Source organism: Nicotiana sylvestris, chromosome 7 (genome assembly GCF_000393655.2).
Source record: "Nicotiana sylvestris chromosome 7, ASM39365v2, whole genome shotgun sequence".
NCBI classification, from domain to species: Eukaryota; Viridiplantae; Streptophyta; class Magnoliopsida; order Solanales; family Solanaceae; genus Nicotiana; species Nicotiana sylvestris.
Window position 1 is genome coordinate 6,073,564 of NC_091063.1, and position 26,540 is coordinate 6,100,103.

Here is a 26,540-nt window from a genome sequence, read left to right on the forward strand (position 1 = left end):
AAAAATCAAATTCAATTTTGTTCTTATTCTCCAAGGTTCAAAAATACACTTGTACTCATTTTATGGGATGAAATCCACTCACCACTAGAAGACAAAATACAAACCCACTCCATTCTTATCCGTCAAAATTCCCCACCATACTCACTCATCTATACATTCTCACAAGTAAAGTACACACACAAAAGCACTCAAGAGGACCCCAGAGAAGAGACGGACAAGAAAGAAAAAATGAAAAAGCAGAGAAAGGAGGGGAGGAGATAGATCTGCCAAGTTAATTTTCTTTTTTGAACTTTTTTTTGGTCTTTCATTTAAATTCTTCCTTCATAACTTCACCAAAAAAGGACATAAAACTCATCTTCTTCTCTTCTATCTCCACCCAAAAAATACAGCAACTTTCTTCCCTCGAATCAGCTCCTCAAAACACGTCAAAACCGCCTAAAATATACGACAAAATCCAGCCGCAAACCCAGCTGAAAATCAGTCCAAAATCTCACCTCAAAAACACCCAATTCTTCCTTCATAAATAGCCAAAAAAAACAACAATAGCAAAACAGCTGCAAAAATGACTCAAAACACTGCCAAGAAACTCCTCAAAATTCCACTTGAAACCAACATGGAAATCGGCCAAAACGCGGCTGAAAATCAGCTGGGAACTCAGCTGAAATCTGCTATTGAAATGCTCCAAAAATCAGCCCCGAAATAGCTCAAAACCAATTGTTTTCATCTATAAATCCAGCAAGGTCCGACTCTGTCACCTCAATTTTGGTCGAGTTAGAAGAGGTCGAAGTTGGAGGTTTGGTTGAGTTCTCGATGCTCCGGTCGTCATTGCTTTTCATTTCCAAAATTGAAATTGTTGGCTTTTCCGCACGTAGCAAAAGGTTAGAATTTATCAATAAAGCTCCCTTTTCTTCTATTAGTTCATTCTTGCTCATGAGTAGTTAATATTGTGCTCTTCGATAATTTTGCAGATTTGTTTGGTTTGCTCTGTTTTCTTTGGTTTTACTTACTGATTTTCAGTTTCCCTTTACTAGCTTACAACTGCAATTTAATAGTAATAGTTATGTGTAACAAATCAACATGATACGTCACAGGGCCCTAGGCGCAGCACCAAGCACCAGAGAGAAACATCTACCCAAATATATGGATCATTATGTGGTCCCAGATCCCAAGAGAATAAACCTCTGCCAAGCCGTTATAGAAGAGGACAAATGACAGTCTTGCACCGAGTAGCATAAATAGGAGAAGAATCAACCAGAAATGCTAGGGATGAACTTGCTTATAATTCTTTAGCTTAGAAATTAGATCTGGAACCTCCCTTTTCTCGGTTTTTCCTTTCTTTTTTGCTCTAGTTACTCCCAAAAGTTGAGGAACAAACCCTCTTTGTTGTCTGAAGATCAATTTATCATCAATATAATTTTGCTTGTACATTTGGTGCTTCCATTGACCCTCCCTCTACAAATGGGTGATGGAGCTCACAATACCCGTTTGAAATCACTAGATGAAGCTGTTAAGAAACTGTAGGCTGACTCTGCTTCACATACCAATGCTTTGGAGTCCATTAACACTGTTCTTCAGGACATTGTTTCTCAGTTGGCATCTAGGCGTCCATCATCGTCAGCACCGCCGCCGCCCACCACCAGCCCTCTTTCTTCTACCCCAGGTCCTTCTTCTACACCTTCACCACATATTTTTACCCAACTACCAAATTCTGCTCCTACTTTAGCCCAACAACCACAACAATAGATTTATCCAATGACCCAACAACCATTTATGCCCTTTCGGCGTGATAAACCAGCACCAATTGATTTGCCCAAGTTCGACGGTCTCAACGCTGAGAGTTGGACTTTGCAAGCTACTCAATATTTTGACAGGTATCATATTGCCAATGAGGACCGCTTGGACCTCTGTTCCTTCTTTCTTGAAGGCGAAGCAAGGGAGTGGTAGCAGTGGATGTATCGAAATCGTCAGTTGTGCGGATTGGCTCACTTTCTCAAAGCTGTTGTGTATCGCTTTGGGACCAAGTCACTGGAATCTCCAGAAAGCTTGTTGGCTAAATTACAGATGACTTCCTATGTCCGTGAGTATCTTTCTTAGTTTGAAAAACTTGCAAATCGAACAATGGAGATGTCGCCACCGATGCTCAAACATTGTTTTACATCTAGGCTTCACCCAGATATTAAAGCAGATGTGTTGTCTTTTAGACCGATGGATCTTAACGAGGCCATTGGGCTGGCATTTTTGCAAGAAGAGAAACACTTGGCCCAACCCAAATTGTCACCCCGGCCCACTCCGTTTCATAGACCCACTCCCCTCCCTTTCGCCCATCACACTGCAGCTCACCCTAAACCAAACCAGCCCCTTTCCCAGTCATCACCTTCTCCAGCTGCTTCTTTGCCCGGTGTTGGTCGCGTACCTTTCAAGAAACTTATACAAGCGAAACTACAACGCAAATGTGACATCAATCTTTGTTTTAACTATGATGAAAAATGGCAGAAGGGTCATCGTTGTTCATCTCAACCTAACTCTTTCTTCTCCTACTAGAAGAAGATACCACCGATGAGACTCCTTTAGACACCTCACCCCCACTTTCTGATGCATCTCCACCAGATAATCTCTGAGACAATCCTTCCCTCCTTACCATTAGTCTTCACGCTCTTGCCGGAGGTCTACATCCGACTACCCTTCGATTTACAGGTACTGTCAAAGGAAATCCAGTTCAGGTTCTCATTGATGGGGGGGAGCACCCACAATTTCATCCATCCCAGGGTAGCCAGAAAACTCAAACTACCCATTGAACCTGCTTCAGAGTTTTCAGTGATGGTGGGAAATGTCCAAACATTACGTTGTTTGGGAGTGATCCATGTGGTTTGTATCACCATTCAAGGATACTCTTTTTCCACCACTTTCTTTGTTATTGATTTACACAATTTAGATTTGGTCCTGGGGGTGTATTGGTTGGCCACTTTGTGGCCAAGCCTCTCTGATTATATCAAATGTACTTTTGAATTTACCATTTCTGGCCAGCACATTCGTTGGGTGGGTGACCCTATTTCTTCCCTAGCTCAGATAAATGTTTCCATCCTTCGTCGTTTTTCCCAGACTAATTCCATTTCTTATGTTTTGCGTTTGGACCTTCACTCCACCAATACCACCTATCTATCAGAGTATCCCCTGACTTGTCTTCACTCCTTGAGTCTTACCTTAATGTTTTTCAGCCACCTACATCACTTCCTCCATCCAGATCCCAAGACCATCATATACCACTTTTACCAGGAGCTAGCGCAATTAATGTACGCACATATCGCTACCCCCATTTTCAGAAGGCAGAAATTGAGCGCCAGGTATCCAAAATGCTCAGAACGGGTGTCATTCGCCCCAGCTCTAGTCCTTATTCATCCCATGTTCTACTGGTTCGAACGAAATATGGCACATGGTGATTTTGTGTAGATTATCGGGCTTTAAATTCTATCATTGTGAAGGATAGATTCCCCATCCCAACTATGGATGAATTGTTTGATGAGTTGCATAACGCTCGATTCTTCTCCAAATTGGATTTATTGGCCGATTATCATCAAATCCGACTTCACCCACCAGATATTGAAAAGACGACATTCCGCACTCATGACGGGCACTATGAGTTTTTCCGTCATGCCATTTGGGCTCTTAAATACACCTTCTACCTTCCAAGAAACCATGAACTCTATTTTTAAACTATTCTTTTGGCAGTTTGTTTTAGTTTTTTTCGATGATATACTTGTTTATAGTCAGTCATGGGATGCTCACTTGGCACATCTTGGTTCTGTGTTTGATATTTTGCGCCAAAATTCATTGGTTGTCAAGCGTTCGAAGTGTCACTTTGGCCAAACTTCCATTGCTTACTTGGGACATATTCTTTCTGTTGAGGGTCTTCAGGTTGATCCAGAAAAAATAGTTGCAATACTCTCATAGCCTATACCTTCATCAGTTAAGGATGTGAGAGGCTTTTTGGGTTTAACTGGATACTACCGCCGATTCGTCAAAAGTTATGCACAATTAGCCTCTCCTCTTATATATCTTCTAAAGAAAGATTCATTTATATGGTCAGATGAGGCATTGCTTGCTTTCACCAAACTAAAACAAGCTTTGAGTTCAATTACAGTCCTCTCCTTGCCTAATTTTTCTAAGGTCTTCACCGTGGAAACAGATGCTTCTGGATCAGGTATTGGTGCAGTGCTTTCCCAGGAGGGTCATCCGATTGCCTTCTTCAGTCAAAAGTTGTCTTCTAGGATGCAAGTTGCTTCCACTTACAATAGAGAAATGTTCGACATCACCCAAGTGGTGCATAAATGGCGATAATATTTATTGGGCCGTCGATTCATTATCATCACTAATCAGCAACCTTTGATCACTTACCAGTCAAGTAATTCAAACTCCAGAACAACAACGCTGGCTCAGTAAGGTTATTGGGTATGACTTTGAGGCCCACTATCGCCCAGGGAGATTAAATTTGGCAGTTGATGCTTTATCTCGCGTTCCTGCTCTTCATGATCTATCATTAGCGGTCACTAAAATGGCTTTGATAGACCAATTACGAGCTTTAAACAAAACAGATAAGGATTTGAGGTCTTTACAATAACAGTTGGTAAAGGATCCAACCTCCTTACCTCACTTTTCATTTCATGAGGGTCTGCTTTTGTTTCGCAACCGCTTGGTGGTACCTAAGGATGAAAAACTTCGCTCTTTATTGCTCACTGAATTCCATCTAAGATTGGGGTCATGCTGGAGTTTCGCGCACATTTCATCGCCTTTCCTCCAATTTTTTCTGAGATAGTATGATAGCTGATGTTCAAAAGTTTGTCATGGAATGCCAGGTTAGTCAACAAATGAAGGATTCTACTTTAAAACCGGATGGTTTATTGTCTCCTTTGCCAATTCCAGATGTGATCTTTGATGACATTTCGATGGATTTCATCACTGGCCTTCCATCGTCTCAAAGTCGCACTGTTATATTGGTGATTGTGGATCGTCTATCCAAATATGGCCACTTTATTGCATTACCAACTAATTTCACCAGTCAAAAAGTTGCTGAAGTATTTGTTCATGAGTTCATCTGTCTACATGGCTTTCCGACAACAATTGTTTCAGACAGAGATCCTCTCTTCCTATCTAAATTTTGGAATGAACTTCATCAGCTGCAAGGGACTCAATTGGCCATGAGTTCCGCATACCATCCTTAGTCGGATGGTCAAACAAAGGCACTTAATAAGTGTTTGGAAATGTATCTCCACTGCTTTGCATCCGACACTCCTTCTACTCGGCTTTCTCTGTTGTCGTGGGCAGAATTTTGGTATAATACTTCATACCACCACAGTTCTAAACTTACTCCATTTGAGGTGGTGTATGGTCGTCCTCCGCCAATCGTTTCCCGGTATATCCGGGACAGTTCTACAAACCCTGTTGTAGCTGCTTCCCTTCGATAATGGGATGAAGTATTGGCTATTTTAAAAGCCAATTTACTCCATGCCCAGGATCGTATGAATCCAATGCTAACAAAGGTCGCAGAAAAGTGCAATTTAATGTGGGAGATTGGGTGTATGTCCACCTTCGTCCCTATCGTCAGCTCTCAATATGCCTACAACGCCACACCAAATTGAGTAGATGCTTCTTTGGTCCCTTCCAGATTGTTCGGCGAGTGGGTGCAGTTGCTTATAAACTGGCACTTCCTCCTTCATCCAAAATTCACCCTGTATTCCACGTTTCAGTCTTGCGAAAATGTTTAGGCAATCCATCTTACCAGATCACCCCAATAGACCTTTTGGATCAATCTTCTTCCTTGGTTCTCCTCCCAGAAGATGTGTTGCAATGTAGAACCATTTCTAGAGGGGGACAACAGATCCACCAATGTCTTACCAAATGGTTAGGCCTCCCAGTTTCATATGCCACCTGGGAAGATTCTCAAACTCTCCTTCGTAAGTTTCCTGATCAGAACCTTGAGGGTAAGGTTCGTCTCCACGGGAGCGGCATTGTAACAAATCAGCATGACACGTCACATGGCCCTAGGCGCAACACCAAGCACCAGAGAGAAACATCCACCCAAATATATGGACCATTATGTGGTCCCAGATCCCAAGAGAATAAACCTCTGCCAAGCCATTATAGAAGAAGACAAATGACAGTCTTGCACCGAGTTGCATAAATAGGAGAAGAATCAACCAGAAATGCTAGGGATAAACTTGCTTATAATTCTTTAGCTTAGAAATTAGATCCGGAACCTCCCTTTTCTCGGTTTTTCCTTTCTTTTTTGCTCTAGTTACTCCCAGAAGTTGAGGAACAGACCCTCTTTGTGGTCTGGAGATCAATTTATCATCAATATAATTTTGCTTGTACATTTGGTGCTTTCATTGACCCTCCCTCTACAAATGGGTGATGGAGCTCACAATACCCGTTTGAAATCACTAGATGAAGCTGTTAAGAAACTGCAGGCTGACTCTGTTTCACATACCAATGCTCTGGAGTCCATTAACACTGTTCTTCAGGACATTGTTTCTCAGTTGGCATCTATGCGTCCATCGTCGTCGGCACCGCTGCCGCCCACCACCAGCCCTCTTTCTTCTACCCTAGGTCTTTCTTCTACACCTTCACCACATACTTTTACCCAACTACCAAATTCTACTCCTACTTTAGCCTAACAACCATTTATGCCCTTTCGGCGTGATAAACCAGCACCAATTGATTTGCCCAAGTTCGATGGTCTCAACGCTGAGAGTTGGACTTTGCAAGCTACTCAATATTTTGACAGGTATCATGTTGCCGATGAGGACCGCTTGGACCTTTGTTCCTTCTTTCTTGAAGGTGAAGCAAGGGAGTGGTAGCAGTGGATGTATCACAATCGTCAGTTGTGCGGATTGGCTCACTTTCTCAAAGTTGTTGTGTATCACTTTGGGACCAAGTCACTAGAATCTCCAGAGAGCTTGTTGGCTAAATTACAGATGACTTCCTTTGTCCGTGAGTATCTTTCTTAGTTTGAAAAACTTGCAAATCGAACAATGGAGATGTCGCCACCGATGCTCAAACATTGTTTTACATCTGGGCTTCACCCAGATATTAAAGCAGATGTGTTGTCGTTTAGACCGGTGGATCTTAACGAGGCCATTGGGCTGGCATTTTTGCAAGAAGAGAAACACTTGGCCCAAGCCAAATTGTCATCCCGGCCCGCTTTGTGGTCTGGAGATCAGTTTATCATCAATAAATTTTGCTTGTTACATTATGGCTTTAGATTCTATGTGTGTGTTTCAATTATCTCTTAGTTAGATTAGTTGGACAAGGTTTTATTGTAATTGAATGTGGTTTAGAATTCAGGAAGGTTGGTTCGATGTTCAATGGGTGGGTCAACGTATAGTCTAGTAAAATGGAAGTGCATCGATGGTTTAATTTGAAGTTGGGTCATTTGGGTTACCGGGCAGAAGACTAAAATCAGATTTTACCTTAAGGTTATTTGCTTGGTTTTGAAAGTATATGGGACAAAAAAATTTCGAACCCATTTCCTTAACCAACCATAGTTTGGTGTATTTACTTGCATTCCAAATCAAATTAATAAATGTTAGTAAGTTATAAGCATGCTAGTAGTAAAATCAACCATGTAAATAATTTCACTAATCAATTCTATCACATGATCCACAAATGACTTTCATGGACTCATGGCCCCACAATAATCTCAAATTAGCTTTAGAAAAATAATTATGAATATTCGTAGCTTGCTTTAGGCGCGATTAAATAAATCATTGTAACTATGAGTACGGTTCCTGTGGCATAGTCATGATACATAAATCCAAATTCGGGTATACATTTCATGTGACCCGGCCATAACTTTGAATATTGATAATAATAAACATGTTGTAAATCGCGGGTGCATTTTATGTGACATGATTCGCAATATGTACAAAAATAACGAGTGCCGACATCGTGACTCGTTCAAATAATTTCCATAAATCGAAAAGTTGTTAAATAAATAAAAGTGGTTATAAGGTTAAAAATACACAATAGATTTAAAATATGTAATAAATCAGATAATTAGGCTAATTATTAATAGTTAAGCGATTGTGCTAGAACCACGGAACCCAAGAATGCCTAACACCTTCTCCCGGGTTAACAAAATTTCTTACCCGAATTTCTGTGTTTCGCGGACTGTAAAACAGAGTCAACCTTCCTCGATTCGGAATTTTAAACCGGTGACTTGGGACACCAACAAACTATCCCAAGTGGCGGCTCTGATTTTTATATGAATTATCCCGTTTTGATTGTCACTTAAATTGGAAAAAACTCCCTTATATCCCCTTCCGGGTGGTAAAAAGGAGGTGTGACAGTTGTATTTTATGAGTAGAAGCTGTAAGATAGCAAAATTCAGTGGCCTGCTAAGTAGTGAAGTTGATGCTAACGGGTTTATGCAGGTGCTTGTAAATATTTTTATTCCTGTGTTCCAAATATTCCAAAGGCTTAATGGCACATAAGTATGCGGATTGATGTTGTGAGGGAATTTTTTCTGTTTGTAATTTATTAAAGGAGTAAGCCATTCCTGAGGCATATCAAAGTTGATTAGGGTGCTGACATATCCTCCAATTCCTAGTTTATTCCAATATGCTTTAGCATTTTCACAAGTTAGGAAACTGTGAGTCGTCGATTCATCAGCTTTATGACAATAAGAGCATTCCGCATTTATGATAATGTTAAAATGATTTATAAATTGAAAAGTAGGAAGTTTGTTATGATTAAGAAGCCAAATGAAGTACCTAATTTTTGGATGTATTGAAAGTTTTCATATCCATTGGAATTTAGAAACTATGTTGTGATTATCGTTGGAACTATGTTCTAGGGCTTTGTACATAGAATGAACTGTAAATTTATCATTGGGAGTCAGCGCCCAACAGATGTTGTCACCCTTTTTATTATATGTTGAGATATATGGAGTTCTTATAAGGTTCTGTATATTATCAGGGAGGTCAAAAGGTAAAATATCCCATTTCCAACCATTAACATCATAAATACAGTTAATGTTCATCAAGTGATGTTGGCAAGGTAATGGTCTACAAATTAGTGAACGAAGAGTTAACCCATTTTTAATCCAGCAGTCATGCCAAAATTTAATATTGTCACTTGTTCCTATTTTCCATGGTAGTCCTAGTTGGCAGCTATCCCAACCCCGTAATACATTACACCAAGTTGTAGAGTAATATACAGATGGTAAAAGATGAAGGAATTTATAAATTAATATCTTAGCCCAAAGGTCTAGGTGAGAACGAAATACTCTCCATGCAAGACTTGCTATTAATGCATTATTCTTTTGGCGCAAGTTTTGGATTCCTAGGCCCCCTATTTCTCGGGGTGTAGTAATATGTTTCCATTTTAAAAGGTGCAGTTTCCTTTTTTGTGGTTGTTGCTTCCCATAGAAAATTGCATTGATATTGCTCCATTTTACTGAGAATGTTTGAAGGAATTTGAATATATTGCATAATATAATTTGGGAGATTATTTAATGTAGATTTGATCAGAGTAACTCGACCAGCCATAGTTAAGAAATTAGTTTTTCATCCCGCTTGTCTAGATTTAAAATTATCAAGTAAGAACTGGAAGTTAGCTCTTGTTTGTCGTGCTTGGAATATTGGGAAACCCAAATACTTATATATGACAAACATATTATATCAATATTCATTTTTGGCCGTTGTTTAGGACCATCATTTTCGACTTGTAACTATTCAATTTTGTGTTTGAGAGTTATTAGACATTTTTATGGTTCATCAGGTGTGATGGTTGGTCCAGTTCTAAAGATTGCATTGGACTAAAAGGGGAAAAGATGACCATAGATATATGCATTAAACATTCTGTAATATGTTTTGTTTATTTCATTGCAGTATTTTTGTTTCATACTTTTGCAAAACTAATTAGAGACCACCACGTGTAATCAATTTGATTCTTTTTCAATTTAAGAATTTTTTTAATAAAATAACATTTAAAATTTAAAAGTTATGTAAAAATAAACAACTAAACTTAAAAATAATTTTTTACCTAAAAGTTATTTCTTAAATAAGTCTTATAATTTGAAAGTTAAGCTCTATAAAAATCTCTTAAATAAAAGTTTTCTACAAACTATAAATCCTCTCGACTCTCTTTTTCCTCTTGTTTTATGCCTGCTTTTATTAGTAAAATTTCGAATATTGTCTTTCTGTTATTTTAATTCTGATTTATAAAATTATAATTCTATTAAAAAAATTATTGTTTAATTAAATGTTGCATAGTTTGATTTAAAAAATTTGGTATACCATTCATCGACAAAAGAAAATTATAGACTTGTTCAAAGTTTAAATATTTTTAACGGAATTCCTGGCTACGCCATTGCAGTCATAGTACTAAATAACACTCAAAATAATTCATAGAAATTAAACTGGATTTGATCAGACTTTGTTCAGACACTATCAGCTGCAAGCAGTCCATGTTCAAAGAGGAACTTCTCATTCTCTTCTGTTAAAATATTTGTCTCATTCTGGAGCCTACAACAAGGAAAATAAATAAATTTTAGTCATTTAATAAACAAATAAACGTGATGTTGTCAAACATATGAATGAGCCAAATTAATGACTAAACTCTTTATTTGAATTATCTATATTGCCAAATTATTTACGCAAATCATCATCATAAAATAATATGTTGAATGACAATTAATTCCCTGTCTACTATTTTTGTTTTTTATTAATAGAACCTAAAAGATAATAGTATATCGACTTTCTATTCTGGCATCATTAAAAAAAATGGTAGTCCGGTGCACTAAGCTTCCGCTATGCGCGAAATTCGAAAAATGGTCGGACCAAAAGGGTCTATTGTAGCAGCCTTGCTTTGCATTTTTGCAAGAGATTGTTTCCACGGCTCGAACCGTGACCTCCTGGTCACATGACAACAACTTTACCAGTTACGTCAAGGCTCCCTTCGACTTCCAATTCTTGCATCATAATATGCAAAATTTCGACATTCCTTCAATCGGAATTTTGCAACTAAAATATCCAAGTAAAACAAATTAGTAAAGTAATAAAAATCAGTTGTCGCAAATATTTGTAAAATGTTGTCTACAATGATGATAAATTTTGTTAACACCAATAACAGTGTAATGCTTCCCTTATGTTTTTCCTTGGAAAGTATTTGACGAAAATTTTGAGTATTAGAGATTAATAATTATATTTAAGCGTTAGTTGGAGCAAACATATAATTTTAGAAAATTATTTGTCCCCTCCTAATAAATATACTATTTTTGAAAAATATTTTCAGATAATCAAACATCGGAAAATAATTATCTAGACTTACGATGTATCAACAGTCTTGTTCATAACAGTACGAGAGAGCATGAAAGCAGCATCAAGATACTGAAGTTCTCCATTAATCCTCTCTTTAATCCTGCTCTCAAGAACCTCAGCATCTAGTTTAAATGGTTGATCCGAAGCCTATAGGAAAATTAATTGTAATTAAGATATTGATTATGAAATTTAAAAAGGGTTAGAATAATTTGAATAAAAGATAAATAAGGGACTATACCAAAACCCATCCACGTGTATCAGCAAAAGATGGTACATGAGCAGTGTAAGCTATAACATCTGCAATATTAACATCATTAAGCTAAGCATTAACTGTGGAATACGCATGATTTTGTTATAAGCAATATTAGCATTGGAGAAAATAACAAATAAATAAATTAATATAATAATAATAATAATAATAAGCAGTATTCTTTTTTATATTTGTACTAAATAACTTCATATTACTTATTATTTATATATACATATATATTTAGTATATTAAAAATCAACGAAGCAGTCTCACATGACGCTGCATCGGGCTAGGTCAATCCACCCTGTAGGGTTAAGGACAAATATGAGATGACGACTTTTAAATGATAGGTGATTCACTGATCCAAAAATATAACGAAAGATTATCTTATAAAACTTAGTCAAAAGTAAATAAATGAATTTGGTATTGTTCTCCTGAAAATATCAATTCTCATTTTGAAATAAAGAGCAGAGAGGAATTGTAACATTGGTCATCCAATAACAAGATCAAATGAAGTGTTAAAATGGTAGAATTACACTTGAAGACTTGTTTAGTAGTGTTGTAAATTGATGAGAACAACCCCTTATGTGACAGAATTCCAGCAAAACCAGCCTGCAAAAATCACAAGTCTGGTAAGTTTTGCTTGTTTTATTAACATGTTCTGTATAGTTCAAACTTATCCGATACCTATATCGGTACAACAACAACAACAACAATTACTACCCAGTAAAATTTCACATAGTGGGGTCTGGGGAGGGTAATGTGTAGGCAGACCTTACCCCTGCCCCGATAGGGGCAGATAGGCTGTTTCCGATAGACCCTCGGCTCAGAAAGACGAAAATAAAATAAAATAAAAAACAAGAAAAGAGAATTCATTAGTAACTCCAGTAGAAACTGTAATAGTAACAGAAGTATAAAAACCAAAAGATGAATGACATGCAATAACATTAACCAGAATCTAAGGCTCGGGGCTAAGATAAACAACAAGAATAGTGTGGGTTCAACATAAACTACAAGCCATCTAAGATCAACCCTAATCCAACCTCGCCTCACCCCCGGTATGAAGTAAGAAAAACTTTACTACCCCTATCCTACAACCCTAATGCTTGACCTCCAGACCTTCCTATCAAGGGTCATGTCCTCGGAAATTTGCAGTTGTACGATGTCCTGCCTGATCACCTTTCCCCAATATTTCTTAGGTCTCCCTCTACCTCTTCTCGTACCCACCACGGCCAACTGCTCACACCTCCTTACCGGTGCATCAAGGTTTCTCCTCTGCACGTGCCCGAACCATCTGACCCTCGCTTCCCGCATCTTGTCATCCACAGGGGCTACGCCCTCCTTCCTCCGAATATCTTCATTCCTAATCTTGTCTATCCTAGTATGCCCGCACATCCACTTAAGCATTCGCATCTCTGCTACTTTCATCCTCTAAATATGAGAGTTCTTAACCGGCCAACACTCAGCATTACGATTATTATATTTAAAAAGAAAAGAGTGAAGAGAAATGAAAGAACCTGAGTGACAAAGATGCCATTGTAATTGAGTTTGGGCTTAATGACACATTCATAGAAAGATTTAAAGTAGAGATGATTGCAAGGCCCTCCTTCCCGAGGATCAGATAGATCTCCCACTATCACATCATACTTCCACTCGCTCTTTTCCAACTCCACCCTTTTACATGCACAAGCTAGTGGTTAACACAAATAATTTAACTTATATATACTAGCGCTATAAATAATTTAGTATATTATCAATATAAATCAATTTATTGTGACAAGTTATTTATCTTATATATATTAGTTTCACCTATATTTGAAATTACGTATATATAGTTATTTATTAAATGACCTCAACGTTTTGGTGGAGAATGATAATTTTAAACTTACTTAGTGTCATTGATGATGACATAAAGCCTACTATCAGCAAAGGCTTCTTGATTTGCCGTAAGGTGTTTACGGCAAATATTCACAACTTCCTGCAAATATACACAATTTTGTCACACTTTCCACAAGTTATATATTTTGACTTGCAAGGAAATATAGTGATTAACTATAATATAATGAAGTCGGTTGATGAGATTTATAACAAAATAATTGAATATATTTTAAGAAATTAATTTAATAACCTTCATTTAACTGTTTAAACTAAAAATAGCCGATGGATGTATAATATGTGTATTTAATCGGGCATAATTTATATACATTGATTAGGAAAAGTAAACAGTAAATCTGGTTGGATATTTGCATAAATAAATAATAAATAAATGTATAAAGAAATAAATATATAAATTAATTTAAGCATTCGCCAAGTAATAATCCAAACTGAGATTTCATTGATTAATTAACAAAATGATAGACACAAAAAAGAAATAGAAGAGGATGGTCATAAATCATACTTGATCAATATCAGACATGACAACTTTCTCAATACTGTAATGTTTAAGAGCCTCTCTTGCAGCTGATCCTTCCCCACCTCCCATAATAAACACTGTTTTGGGACTGATCATCAATCCACACAAAAAAAAAAAAAAAAAAAAAAAAAATTGATCATCAATCCACAAAAATAAATAAATATATAAATAAGAACAACATTCAGAACAGAACAATTCTAATTTAAAGTCGCGCCAAATACGCCCACTAGGTGAGGTAGATTGCTTTGTACCAAGAATTTTTCCATTTTCAGGACATAAACCTGAAAAATCTAGTTAAGAGTAAATGGATCTTAACCATCCTATGCCGTAACACAAAATGAAAATTAATATAAAGCGAAAAATAGATTATACTCAGTACGAACATAAAGATAGATCTTCGAAAAAAATAAGTACTTGTCATGAAGTAAGAGAGCAGGATGGATCAAGCTTTCATGGTATATAAACTCATCATTTTCAGCACTCTGCATTTTTCCATCAATCACCAAAACCTGCATATCATTCATATATACATATCCATATATTAAAATCCTAAAAGAGGTTTAGAAAATTTTAATTTTAATTTAAATTTTGAGGTGGGGGTGGTTATAGCCAACCTTTCCAAAGTGCTTTGTGTCTAAAAGTGCCACATCTTGAAACTTGGTGGTACCTTTGTACAGGACACTGCAACATTTCATGGTTAGACTCAACATATATGTATAAAAAGTAATATTTCACATATATATACATTATACTTTTTCGGCGATGAATGTTAAATTGACCATCCTTTAAGGGATGTAGCTCTGCCCTTGATTAAACTTTTTTTTAAAAGCAAATATACTACTAGACAGTCTGCCTAGTGGCTAATATATATATATATATATATATATATATATATATATATATATATATATATATATATATAACATAGAGTAAATGTCCTTGATTAGATTTGTTTGTTGGCATAGCAAGAAATTGTTTTTTCTTGTTTGAATTGAGAATTTTTCAAGTGTTGCATTACCTGTTTATAGCTAATGACCATTTGAGATCAGCTTGAAGAGACTCTTCAAACCATTGAATATTCTCCCCATTTTCCTCACAATTTTCAGAAATGACATTTGAGTGAACAATTTCTTTCTCAATTGTTTGCTCCATTCTTCAATTAGAAAAAATAAAATAAAATGAAAGTTCTCTTTATATGGAATTTGATTAATATATAAAGATATATACATGTCAAAACTTGTACATCATTTCAAATTTATTTCTGGATTGAAGATTATATAAATTTGATCCCATTTTTCATGTGAACATTCAAAATCAAGTCAAATTTTTGGATAATGAATTAGTTACTACTTTTTATTTTATCTATTCTTCGTTACGTAATTGTCCTAAATCTTGCAATATATGGATTTGAGTAATCCAACTATAGAGTAGGTGGTTGGGACTTGGGTTGGAGGATATGAGGAAAAATAAATTGAATGCATCATCCATTTTTTATTCGTCAACAATCAACTCATTCGAAAAAATCAATTTATGTTGTAAATATTCTTTCCGATAACATTTATTTTTTATCTCACAAAACTGACTTTGTTATTTTTTTTTAATAAAGTACATACTCCCTTAGGTCCACTTTAAGTAATTTTTTTGTTATTTTCACATATATTAAAGAATCCATTTTTTAGCATTAATTAACAATGTAATTGACTGTAATAACTTTAATTTATTCATGGAAAATACAACAAATACTCTTAGTCTCTTTATTTAGGGGCACTTTTAAAAAAAAGAAGTTAATTCTTTCTTGATATTAAAAAAAATCAAATATTATGAACCACTAAAAAAAAAAAGCAAAAAAATCAATTAAAGCTGACCGAAGGAAGTAACATTTTAAAAAATAAGACGTCAATTTTTGCTGCTTTCAAATCTATCCTCATTGTTTTAATTAGCTGTGTTAATTAAGATATATGCTTGAGGAGAGATAGAGGTAGCTTCGTAATGTTAAATTGGCCATTTTCCCAACAAATTTTAGTAGTTCATAATTTTTTCTTCATAATTTATAAACTGTTATTTACGATTTTGGAAAGGATAAAAGATTGTCTTGGTCGATCAAAATAGTGTCTTCCGAAGTGAGGAAATTGTCGCAGTTATGGCAAACTAATATAGGAAAATAAAATCACCAGAATATTTAATTTCACTTTCACTTTTCAAATGACAAACATAATAAACAAAAATATAATCCAGGATGTTTAATTTCACTCCCTATTTTTCACTCAGAAAATGAAAAGCATAAAAAAATTAAGTACACAAAAATATAATCTTGGTAGTCGTTACAATAAACAAATAAACAAATAGATCAAATAGATACAATTTGATGATCCATTTACATTATTTTCTGCCCAGTTATTCCATACCAAACATCTTGAATTTTAGTTGCACAAGTGACAAAAATAAGAAAACTGAAACTTTGTAAGAAGCACTCAAGTCTAAGTAAAGCTGGAAAAGCATAACATTCTAGGAAAACAAATATTCACATGCCAAATAAAAATGGAAAGAGAGTAGTAAATAATTCGATTTTCAGTTTTTTCTGCTTGTAATACAAAACTCTTAATCAATCAAAAGTGTAGGGGTCGACTTGTTCAATTTTACTAATTTATATAAGCATTTTAAATTTCGTATAAGCTACCCCACACTTCCTTCAAAGTCTTCCCAAGTTTGCAAAAAATGAACAAAATAAGTAGTGTTATAAATAGTTTGTACATTGGATGCTACATTGGATGCCCATGTTGTGAATAGCTTAAAAATTAAATTTCCTACTTTATGTCCATTATCTTTACTTTTTATGTCTATAAAAGGCTATGTAATTGCAATGGAAAGATACACCAAAGTGAAAGAAGAAAAGACTTCTTCCTTGTTTCTATCTCTTCTTATTTATATTTTACTGCATTGCTTTTATTTTATAACACGTTATCAGCATGAAGCTCTAATTTTATTCTTAACTCCCGCTAAGTTGAGCCATATTTTATTAAGTTTTCACTATGTCAAATTTATCAAAACTTGAATTTGTGGCACTTGACATTACCAGAAGGAACTATTTATCATGAGTCCTTGATGCTGAAATTCACCTTGATGCTAAAGGTCTTGGAAATACTATTATACAAGGAAATGAAGCATCGAATCAGGATAAAGCGAAGACCGTGATTTTCCTTCGTCATCATCTATATGAAGGGTTAAAAACTGAATATTTAACCGTAAAAGATCCACTTGAATTATGGATTAATTTGAATGATCGATATGACCACCTAAAACTTACGGTATTACCGAAAGCTCGGTATGAGTGGATACATTTAAGGCTGCAAGACTTTAAAACCGTAAGTGAGTATAATTCTGCTATCTTTAAAATAAGTTCTCATTAAAATTATGTGGAGACACTATCACAAATGAGGACTTATTGGAAAAAACATTTTCTACTTTTCACGCTTCAAATGTGGTGCTACAACAACAATACCGTGAAAAAGGTTTATTCTGAGTTAATCACATGCCTACTTGTGGCAGAGCAGAATAATACTCTATTAATGAAAAATCATGAAGCCCGTCCCACTGGGTCAGCTCCATTTCCGGAAGTGAATGCTATAACAACATATGATAAGTTTGAAAGAAAACAAAATAATTACCGTGGTCGTGGACATGGTCGTAAACGTGGATGTGGCAGGGGACGAAACAATTATCGTCATTATGGTGGAAATAAATTGGAGAACAATAAGAGTTCTCAAATTAATCATTCAAAAAGTAAAACTAGTATGTGTCACCGATGTGGTATGAATGGTCATTGGGCACGCATTTGTCGTACGCCAGATCATTTTGTCAAACTTTATCAAGCCTCCCTCAGAAAAAAAAAAAAAGAAAATAATGTGGAGGCACACTTGACCTTTCAAAATAATGATGATGAAGCAGGTCCCTCAAACAAATATGATTCTAAGGCACATCTTGCATATAAAGATGATGATTTTGGAGGCCTAACAAATATTACTCATTTAGAAGCTGGAGACTTCTTTGAGGATATTGACTGAAGAACTAATCATCTTACTGGGGAATGAAACTATAAAAATTGTTATTTTTATGTTTGCAACTAGTTTATTTTTCTTGAGTGTATTTTCCTAATGCATCATGTGTTGCTAGTTTCTACATTCCTAACGTATTTCTTAATTATTATTTTTTTTTGTTTATCTTTCATATTTCTTATGATGAATTTTTTGTTTTTTTTATGAAGAATATGAAAATTCCCCAATCTTCAGTTGGACTCAAGATTAATAAAGATGATATATGTCTTATGGATAGTGCTACAACACACACTATTTTAAAAGATAAGAGATATTTCTCTTATTTGGTAATGAAAGAAGCAAATGTTAATACAATATCCGGTAGTACAAGATTAATTGAAGGTTCTGGAAGAGCCAATTTATTACTATCAGGAGGAACAAATTTGGCTATTGATGAAGCACTATATTGTAGTAAATCTCAAAGAAACTTATTAAGTTTCAAAGATATTCGCCAAAATGGCTATCATATTGAGACTACAAATGATGAAAAGATTGAATATCTTTATATTACTACAATAATGTCCGGTAAGAAATATGTGCTTGAAATGTTACCTGCTCTTTCCTCCGGCTTATACTACACAAGTATTAGCAGGATTGAAACACATGCCGTAGTAAACGAGAAGTTTACTAATCAAGATAATTTTATTATTTGGCATGACCGGTTGGGCCATCCTGGTTCTAATATGATGCGTAAAATAATTGAGAATTCACATGGACATGCAATGAAGAATCAGAAGATTCTTCAATTTAAGGAATTCTCTTGTGCTGCGTGTTCTCAAGGAAAATTAATTATTAGACCATCAACTATTAAAGTTAGGATGGAATCCCCTGCATTTCTGGAACGTATACAGGGTGATATATGTGGGCCCATTCACCCTCCATGTGGACCATTCAAATATTATATGGTTTTGGTAGATGCATCTACAAGATGGTCACATGTGTGCTTACTATCAACTCGCAATATGGCATTTGCGAGATTGTTGGCTCAAATAATAAAGCTAAGAGCACAATTTCCAGATTATGCAATTAAGACAATTCGTCTTGATAATGCTGGTGAGTTTACATCCCAAGCCTTTAATGATTATTGTATTTCAACTGGGATAACAATTGAGCATCCGGTTGCTCATGTTCATACACAAAATGGTCTAGCAGAATCATTGATCAAACGCCTCCAATTAATTGCTAGACCAATGCTTATGAGAACAAAACTTCCCATTTCAGTATGGGGTCATGCTATTTTGCACGCAGCAGCACTTGTGCGGATAAGGCCCACAAGTTATCATAAAGTCTCCCCATTGCAATTGGCTTTTGGTCAGGAGCCAAATATTTTTCATCTTAGGATCTTTGGTTGTGCGATATATGTTCTAATTGCTCCACCACAACGCACAAAGATGGGTCCTCAAAGAAGGTTGGGGATATATGTTGGATATGAATCTCCTTCTATTATAAAATATCTAGAGTCGATGACTGGAGATTTATTTACGGCAAGATTTTCTGATTGCCATTTTGATGAATCAGTATATCAAACATTAGGGAGAGAAAACAAACAGCTGAAAAAAAGATAGATTGGAATGCATTATCACTGTCTCATTTAGATCCTCGAACAAATCAATGTGAACAGGAGGTTCAAAAGATTATTCATTTGGAAAATATTGCAAATCAATTGCCAGATGCATTCACTGACCTACCAAGGGTGACTAAGTCACATATTCCAGCTGCTAATGCTCCAATTCGAGTTGATATCCCGGCCGGACAATTAATTAAAGGAAATGAGTCTAAGCCATGCTTGAAACGTGGTAGACCAACCGGTTTTAAAGATAAAAATCTTCAAAGAAGAAAATGAGCAAGTGATCAAAGTGAACATAACACAGAGGTAATGGCTCAAGAAGAGCCCCAAGACGTAACAAATGATAAGACATTAGGGGAGGTCCAGGTACCTGAAAATAATGAGAATGAAGAGATATCAATAAGTTACGCCTCAACCGGGAAAAGATGGAATCGAAATAATATTTTTATCGATAACATTTTTGCTTATAATGTTGCTGTTGAAATAATGCAATAAGATGAGGATCTTGAACCAAAAGCTATCAATGAATGTGGACAAAGAAATGATTGGCCAAAATGGAAAGACGCTATCCAGGCAGAGTTAACTTCACTTGAAAAACGTGAAGTCTTCGAACCCATAGTTCGAACACCTGAAGGCATAAAGCCAGTAGGGTATAAATGGGTTTTTGTGCGAAAACGAAATGATAAAAATGAAGTCGTTAGATATAAAGCGCGACTTGTGGCACAAGGGTTTTCCCAAAGGCCTGGAATTGATTATATGGAGACATATTATCCTGTAGTGGATGTTATCACCTTCAGATATCTCATAAATATGGCAGAGCAAGAAAAACTTGATATGCATCTAATGGATGTTGTTCCAGCCTATTTGTATGGATTATTAGACAACGAAATTTTTATGAAAGTACCTGAGGGATTTAAAGTACCAGAAGCATATAAAAGTTTTCGAGAAACTTGTTCAATAAAACTTCAGAAATCTTTATATGGATTGAAACAATCAGGTCGTATGTGGTACAATCGCTTGAGTGAATACCTGTTGAAAGAATGGTACAAGAATGATCCAATTTGTCCTTGCGTCTTTATAAAAAGGTCCGGATCTTAATTTGTTATAATCGCCGTGTATGTTGATGATTTAAATATCATTGGAACTCCTGGGGAGCTTCCAAAAACACTAGACTGTTTGAAAAAAGAATTTGAAATAAAAGATCTTGGAAAAACAAAATTCTGTCTTGGTCTACAAATTGAGTATATGAAAGATGGAATATTTGTCCATCAATCAACATACACCGAAAAGATTTTAAAGCGATTCTATATGGATAAAGCACATCCATTGAGTACCCCGATGGTTGTGAGATCACTTGATATAAAGAAAGATCCATTCCGACCTCATGAAAATGATGAAGAGCTTCTTGGTGCCGAAGTACCATATCTTAGTGCAATTGAGGCAGTAATGTATCTTGCCAATAATTCTAGACCAGATATAACTTTCTCAGTAAGCTTATTGGCAAGATTTAGTTCTTCGTCAACACAAAGACACTGAAATGGTATTAAACATATATTCAGATACCTCCAAGGGACCATTGATATGAGTTTATTTTATTCAAATGAATCCAAGCCATTATTGATTGGTTATGCAGATGGAGGATATTTGTCTGATCCATACAAAGGTCGATCTCAGACAGACTATTTATTTACAAGTGGAGGTACAACCATATCATGGTGTTCGACAAAACAAACTATGGTTGTTATTTCTTCAAATTATGCAGAGATAATAGTCATTCACGAAGCAAGTCGAGAATGCGTTTGGTTGAGATCGATAACTCAACACATTCAACAAACATGTGGTCTTTCTTCGAAAGAGAATATTCCAACAATATTGTATGAAGACAATGTTGCATGCATAGCTCAATTGAAAGGAGGATATATCAAAGGAGATAGAACAAAACGCATTTCACCGAAATTCTTTTTCACTCATGATCTTCATAAGAATGGTAAAATAGATGTACAACAAGTTCGTTCAAGTGATAATTTGGTTGATCTGTTTACTAAGGCATTACCAACCTCAATATTTGAAAAGCTAATATATAAGATTGGAATGCGTCGTCTTCGAGACATTAAGTGATTTTTCATCAGGGGGAATAACTACACGCTGCACTCTTTTCCTTAACCAAGATTTTGTCCCACTGGGTTTTCCTAGTAAGGTTTTTAATGAGGCAGCAAGCAATGCATATATAAATAATTGTGTACATCCCAATATTTTTTTTTTGTAAGTTCTTAATGAGGCATATTATCTTCATGGACATCCAAAGGGGAGTGATATAAATAGTTTGTACATTGTATGCCCATGTTGTGAATAACATAGTTTGTACATGGATGCTCATGTTGTGAATAACTTAAAGATTAAATCTCCTACTTTATGTCATCATCTTTACTTTTTATGTCTATAAAAGGCTATATAATTGCAATGGAAAGATACACCAACGTGAAAAAAAAAAGACTTCTTCCTTCTTTCTATCTCTTCTTATTTACTGCATTTGTTCGTAAAAATTGTGATTTTTGAAGAAAAAAATACTTAGAAGTTAAGTTGAAATCTGATAACTGAAATTTGAAATTAAATTGGAACATGCCACTTGAAAAAATAGTGCAATTGGGCAATAAATTTTTTACTCTACAAAATTGAACTCTTTTTCAAAAAAATTTGAAACCCGTTATCAAAATTCAGTTTAATATATAACCAAACACTGAGTACAAATTGCTGCAAGCACACACTAGGTGTAAAATACAAAAAACTCCATGAGTTAATGCAGATGTAATCACTGCTGAACAGTGAAGACAAATGAACGCACCACGGAAAAAGGGCAAAATTGATAGAGCAAAAGTTTAATTCAAGCAGTACGATTGTCGATGTAACAAAAAGCAATTCTCCAAACATGTCTCTATATAGAGTACCCAACGTTGATAAAACAAAACTAACACTCAACTTAAACAAAATACAGTATTTGGAAAATTGTTATAGGATGATGAAACTGAAGCTAGCTGTCTACATAATTGGAACAGAAACCTCAGTGTCAACTGGCGCCACTGGTGGTGGAGGGATGTTGTATTCTTCTTCCTCCTTGGGAGGATGGATTGTGACAAGATCTGGAAGGGGTGTTGTTGGACCTTGCTTTCCTTTGGGATCCCAATCAAGCATAATCTTGACCTTGATGCCAAGTACTCCCTACGGAACAAAAGTAAAATCAAAATCACATCAAAACCAGAATGACACAATAAATAAAAAGCAATCACCAGGAACAGCAAAATTAAAGAGCTAAGTGATCTAAACTTTACCTGTCTCATGAGAATGTGTCTAACAGCAGAGTCAATATACTCTTTGACAGGCTGCCCAGAAGAAATCATGTAACCATCTTTGAACTTCATGGACTTGGCACGCTGAGCTCTCAATTTTCCACTAACAATCACCTGAATAAAGTATCTGTGAGGAACTAGTACAATCTATTAGTCATGTCGTGAGCATATAGAGAAATGAAGAAGCATACCTCACATCCCTTGGCTCCACTCTCCATGATAAATCTCAGGACACCATAGCATGCTCTGATAATATTTGAGGATACTTGTTAGAGCAACACAAATAATAATTAAACTAGACAGACAAAAAAAATACATATGGAAACAAATTAAGCATGTTGCAAACAAAGGACAGAGGTGTAAGAATTACAACTCAGGCGTCTTTAGCCTGCTTCAGCTGATATAGTCATCTTCCGACACAAATTTGGTACTAAGTAAACCCTATTTGCTTTATAGATGACAGGAGGCATGGAGGAATAAATTGCACATAGAAACACATATGGGAACAAATTAGGCATGTTGCAAACCAAGGTCAGAGATGTAAGAAGTTACAACTCAGAAAATGTCATTAGCCTGCTTCAGCTGATATGGTCATCTTCCGACACAAATTTAGTACAAGGTAAACCTATTTGCTTTATGGATGACAGGAGGCATGGAGGACTAAATTGAACATAGAAACACACGTGGAAACAAATTAGGCATGTTGCAAACCAAGGTCAGAGGTGTAAGAAGTTACAACTCAGAAAAAGTCTTTAGCATGCTTCAGCTCATATAGTCATCTTCCGACACAAATTTAGTACAAGGTAAACATATTTGCTTTATAGATGACAAGCACAGGCGATCAAGATACGATTGAACTATAAATATCTAAATGCACCTAGTTCCAAGTTAACACAACAGAACAATCTTTACAAATATGTCCTCGCCAAGATTACTGCACAAGACTAAATTACATGATGAGAATGATGGCATGGAGGACTATAACTCTAGTCATCATCCGACACATGATTGGTATTAGAAAACCAATTTGCTTTGTGGATGACATAGAACCTTCTAAGAGATCCAAGACACTGCTCTTATTATACAAACATTACTAACCTTAGCTCGTCAGGACCATAAATTAATGAACAAAAATTGAAGACATGTAGAGACTAACATTTTAGCAGGGGAAAGCATTGCAGAAAGTAAAGGCACAAGCATATCATTATTTTTTACAAGTTAGAAAAACAAAGTGGAAAAGCACAAGTCACTAGCACAAAGCAAAAGGTAACATATGGCAGAGAGAGGAAATTATCTCCTTACAAGTTAGAAAAACAAAGTGGAAAAGCACAAGTCACTAGCACAAAGCAAAAGGTAACATATGGCAGAGAGAGAAAATTACCTCCTAACAGCAAGACCACCAAGGAGCTTGTATCGAAGTGACTCAGCCTGAGCAACAGCACACAGTCCTCTGTTGTTAACCTTCTCAGCATACAGCTCAACAGTGCCCTCTTTAAAGTTGAATCTCTTCTGGACAACTGATGTCAACTCCCTGATCCGCCTTCCCTTCTCACCTAATAAAACCAAATGTACCAATAATCAACCGCACAAGCGAAATGTATTCAGATTACTACCAACAAGACTTAGATCCATTCTATACACACTACTTGTCAAAGGGAAGGAGTATTGCACGGCTGAATTAATCTAAGGAAATATATGACCAAATACATGATGAGAGAACAACTTCTTCATCACTTTTCCTCCTTGCTTATTCCATTACTTAGAAAATTAAAAAAGGTACTCCTAATAAGGATATAAGTAGCATTATTCATTTTCTTTCACCCTATAAAATCTTCTCTTAATCTTCTCAAAAGTATACTCCCATCAGTCCCAATTTATGTGACACTTTTACATTTTAATATGCCACAAAAAGAATGATATATTTTATCTTAAGAAACAATTCAACTTTAAACTTGACATTTTACCTTAATAAGATTTATTATAGACACACAAATGTCTACATCATATAAAATTCAAAACAATTTAACTTTAAATTTGTCATTTTAACTTAACGAAATAATTTTTTGCCTCACAAACATCTATCATATAAAATGCAAAACAATTTGACTTTACGCTAGTCATTTTACCTTAAAGAAATGATTTTTAGCCACTCAAATGCCTATATCACTTAAAATGGGACGGAGGGATTATTATTCGATCAAACCACTAATACAGAAGCATACTCCTGGAGATGCCATAAGGCCAAAACTTCATTTTAAACATACGCAATCAATTGGATCTGGAAGTTAACACACAGATAATTATAACTAAGAACTTTACAACTAGCAATAAAATAATCAAACACAAATTGCCACATAAATAACAGTATACGTCAAAAATGAGTAACAACTGCAACATAAATTCTTAACGAAGAAAGTTAGAGGGGACTACCGAGAACATTCTGGGTACGAGTGGCTCTGATGATGATTTCAGTCCTCATAGGAGTAACCCTAACCTCCACTCCAGAGTATCCGTCCTCAGCCAACTCACGTGTCAACACCTCGTTCAGCTCCGCGAAGAACACGCCATCGGCAACAAACTGAACCGGCCAAATGTATTAGTAACTTTTCAAATAAATTACAAATGTGATATCTATACACATATGGTGAAAACAAAAGTTACAAACCTTTCGCTTTTTGCTAATCTGAGTAGCCATGTTTGCCTTCGGAGTTTGAGAGCTTTAGCAAACGAGAACTACTAAGCTCTACTTCGGCGTTGGATTGCCAGAAATATGCGGTCTAGGGTTTTTCGCCTTCTGTGGCATGTTTATATATATGGTGCAAACCTAGGGTTATGTTACTGGGCTTTCTTTTGGGTCAGAACAATTGAAGGCCCAGCCTATAAAACGCACTCGTGCCTCGTATTGAAACATGCGACTTACGGGGAAAAAATTTATTTGAATTTTTACATTCTTATATACTATATGAAACTATATTATCCTCCCTACTCAAATTTTTACTATAATTATATTTTATATACCCAATTATATACATTTTAAGGAAATTAATGATAATAATTAGTGTTCTAAAATTACTCTAACATATCTTCCACTCCCCACGTTTCTCTCCACATCCCACCTCCGTCCCCTGCGTATCTTGCACTCACCCATGATTCCACCATTAACAATCATTAAAAAGCTTTGAATTTGAATTTGGGTTTTCAAAAAAAATTATTTGTTTGAATTGGATGTTGTTGCAAAGAATTGGGAATTCTATCTACGTCTCTCTCTATCTCTCAAACCCTAATTTCAGTAATATAAAGCAAAGGAAAAGAGAGCAGCGATTTCACCATTGACAACCATTAAAAAGCTTTGAAGCTTTGAATTCGAATTTAGATTTTCAAAAATCATTATTTGTTTGGATTAGGTGTTGTTGCAAACAATTGGGAATATGGTTTGGAGTTTATATCTCAATTTGAAGGGGTTTTGATGAAGATTAGACTTGGTTTTGACTGAAGACATGATATATATTATAAATTGTAGAAAAACTATAGTATGTTGTTTATATATTTTTCTTTTATTT

At 35.6% G+C, this 26,540-nt stretch overlaps 2 protein-coding genes and 1 long non-coding RNA gene across 3 annotated transcripts; 1 reads left to right on the forward strand and 2 right to left on the reverse strand.

Moving 5' to 3' along the window:
* Positions 1–45: 45 nt before the first annotated feature.
* LOC138872463 (uncharacterized) lies at positions 46–7,359 on the forward strand. Its single transcript, XR_011400845.1, has 2 exons — positions 46–878; positions 1,092–7,359. It is a non-coding gene; the product is annotated as an uncharacterized lncRNA (long non-coding RNA).
* A 3,007-nt stretch (positions 7,360–10,366) lies between these two features.
* Positions 10,367–15,130, reverse strand: LOC104232751 (thermospermine synthase ACAULIS5-like). Its single transcript, XM_009786017.2, has 10 exons — positions 14,997–15,130; positions 14,593–14,659; positions 14,393–14,487; positions 13,964–14,066; positions 13,455–13,543; positions 13,083–13,239; positions 12,102–12,177; positions 11,554–11,612; positions 11,326–11,462; positions 10,367–10,520 (listed from the first exon to the last, which is right to left on the reverse strand). Exons 1-10 carry the CDS (start codon positions 15,128–15,130, stop codon positions 10,436–10,438), a joined length of 1,002 nt encoding a protein of 333 aa, XP_009784319.1. The 3' UTR covers positions 10,367–10,435.
* A 7,366-nt stretch (positions 15,131–22,496) lies between these two features.
* LOC104232752 (small ribosomal subunit protein uS3z) lies at positions 22,497–25,826 on the reverse strand. Its single transcript, XM_009786018.2, has 6 exons — positions 25,646–25,826; positions 25,411–25,558; positions 24,362–24,533; positions 23,172–23,226; positions 22,963–23,094; positions 22,497–22,852 (listed from the first exon to the last, which is right to left on the reverse strand). Exons 1-6 carry the CDS (start codon positions 25,673–25,675, stop codon positions 22,673–22,675), a joined length of 717 nt encoding a protein of 238 aa, XP_009784320.1. The 5' UTR covers positions 25,676–25,826; the 3' UTR covers positions 22,497–22,672.
* Between the last annotated feature and the right edge of the window lie 714 nt (positions 25,827–26,540).

Excerpts from the sequence above, each read along its gene's own strand:
- LOC104232752 (XM_009786018.2), bottom strand. The coding sequence starts at position 25,675 with ATGGCTACTCAGATTAGCAAAAAGCGAAAG. Across the intron at positions 25,559-25,645 it reads AGATTAGCAAAAAGCGAAAG|TTTGTTGCCGATGGCGTGTT; the intron begins GTTTGTAACTTT and ends TGGCCGGTTCAG. Across the intron at positions 24,534-25,410 it reads TCGTACCCAGAATGTTCTCG|GTGAGAAGGGAAGGCGGATC; the intron begins GTAGTCCCCTCT and ends TGGTTTTATTAG.
- LOC104232751 (XM_009786017.2), bottom strand. The coding sequence starts at position 15,130 with ATGGAGCAAACAATTGAGAAAGAAATTGTTCACTCAAATGTCATTTCT. Across the intron at positions 14,488-14,592 it reads ACACAAAGCACTTTGGAAAG|GTTTTGGTGATTGATGGAAA; the intron begins GTTGGCTATAAC and ends AATGATATGCAG. Across the intron at positions 13,544-13,963 it reads TCATGTCTGATATTGATCAA|GAAGTTGTGAATATTTGCCG; the intron begins GTATGATTTATG and ends GTATATTTGCAG.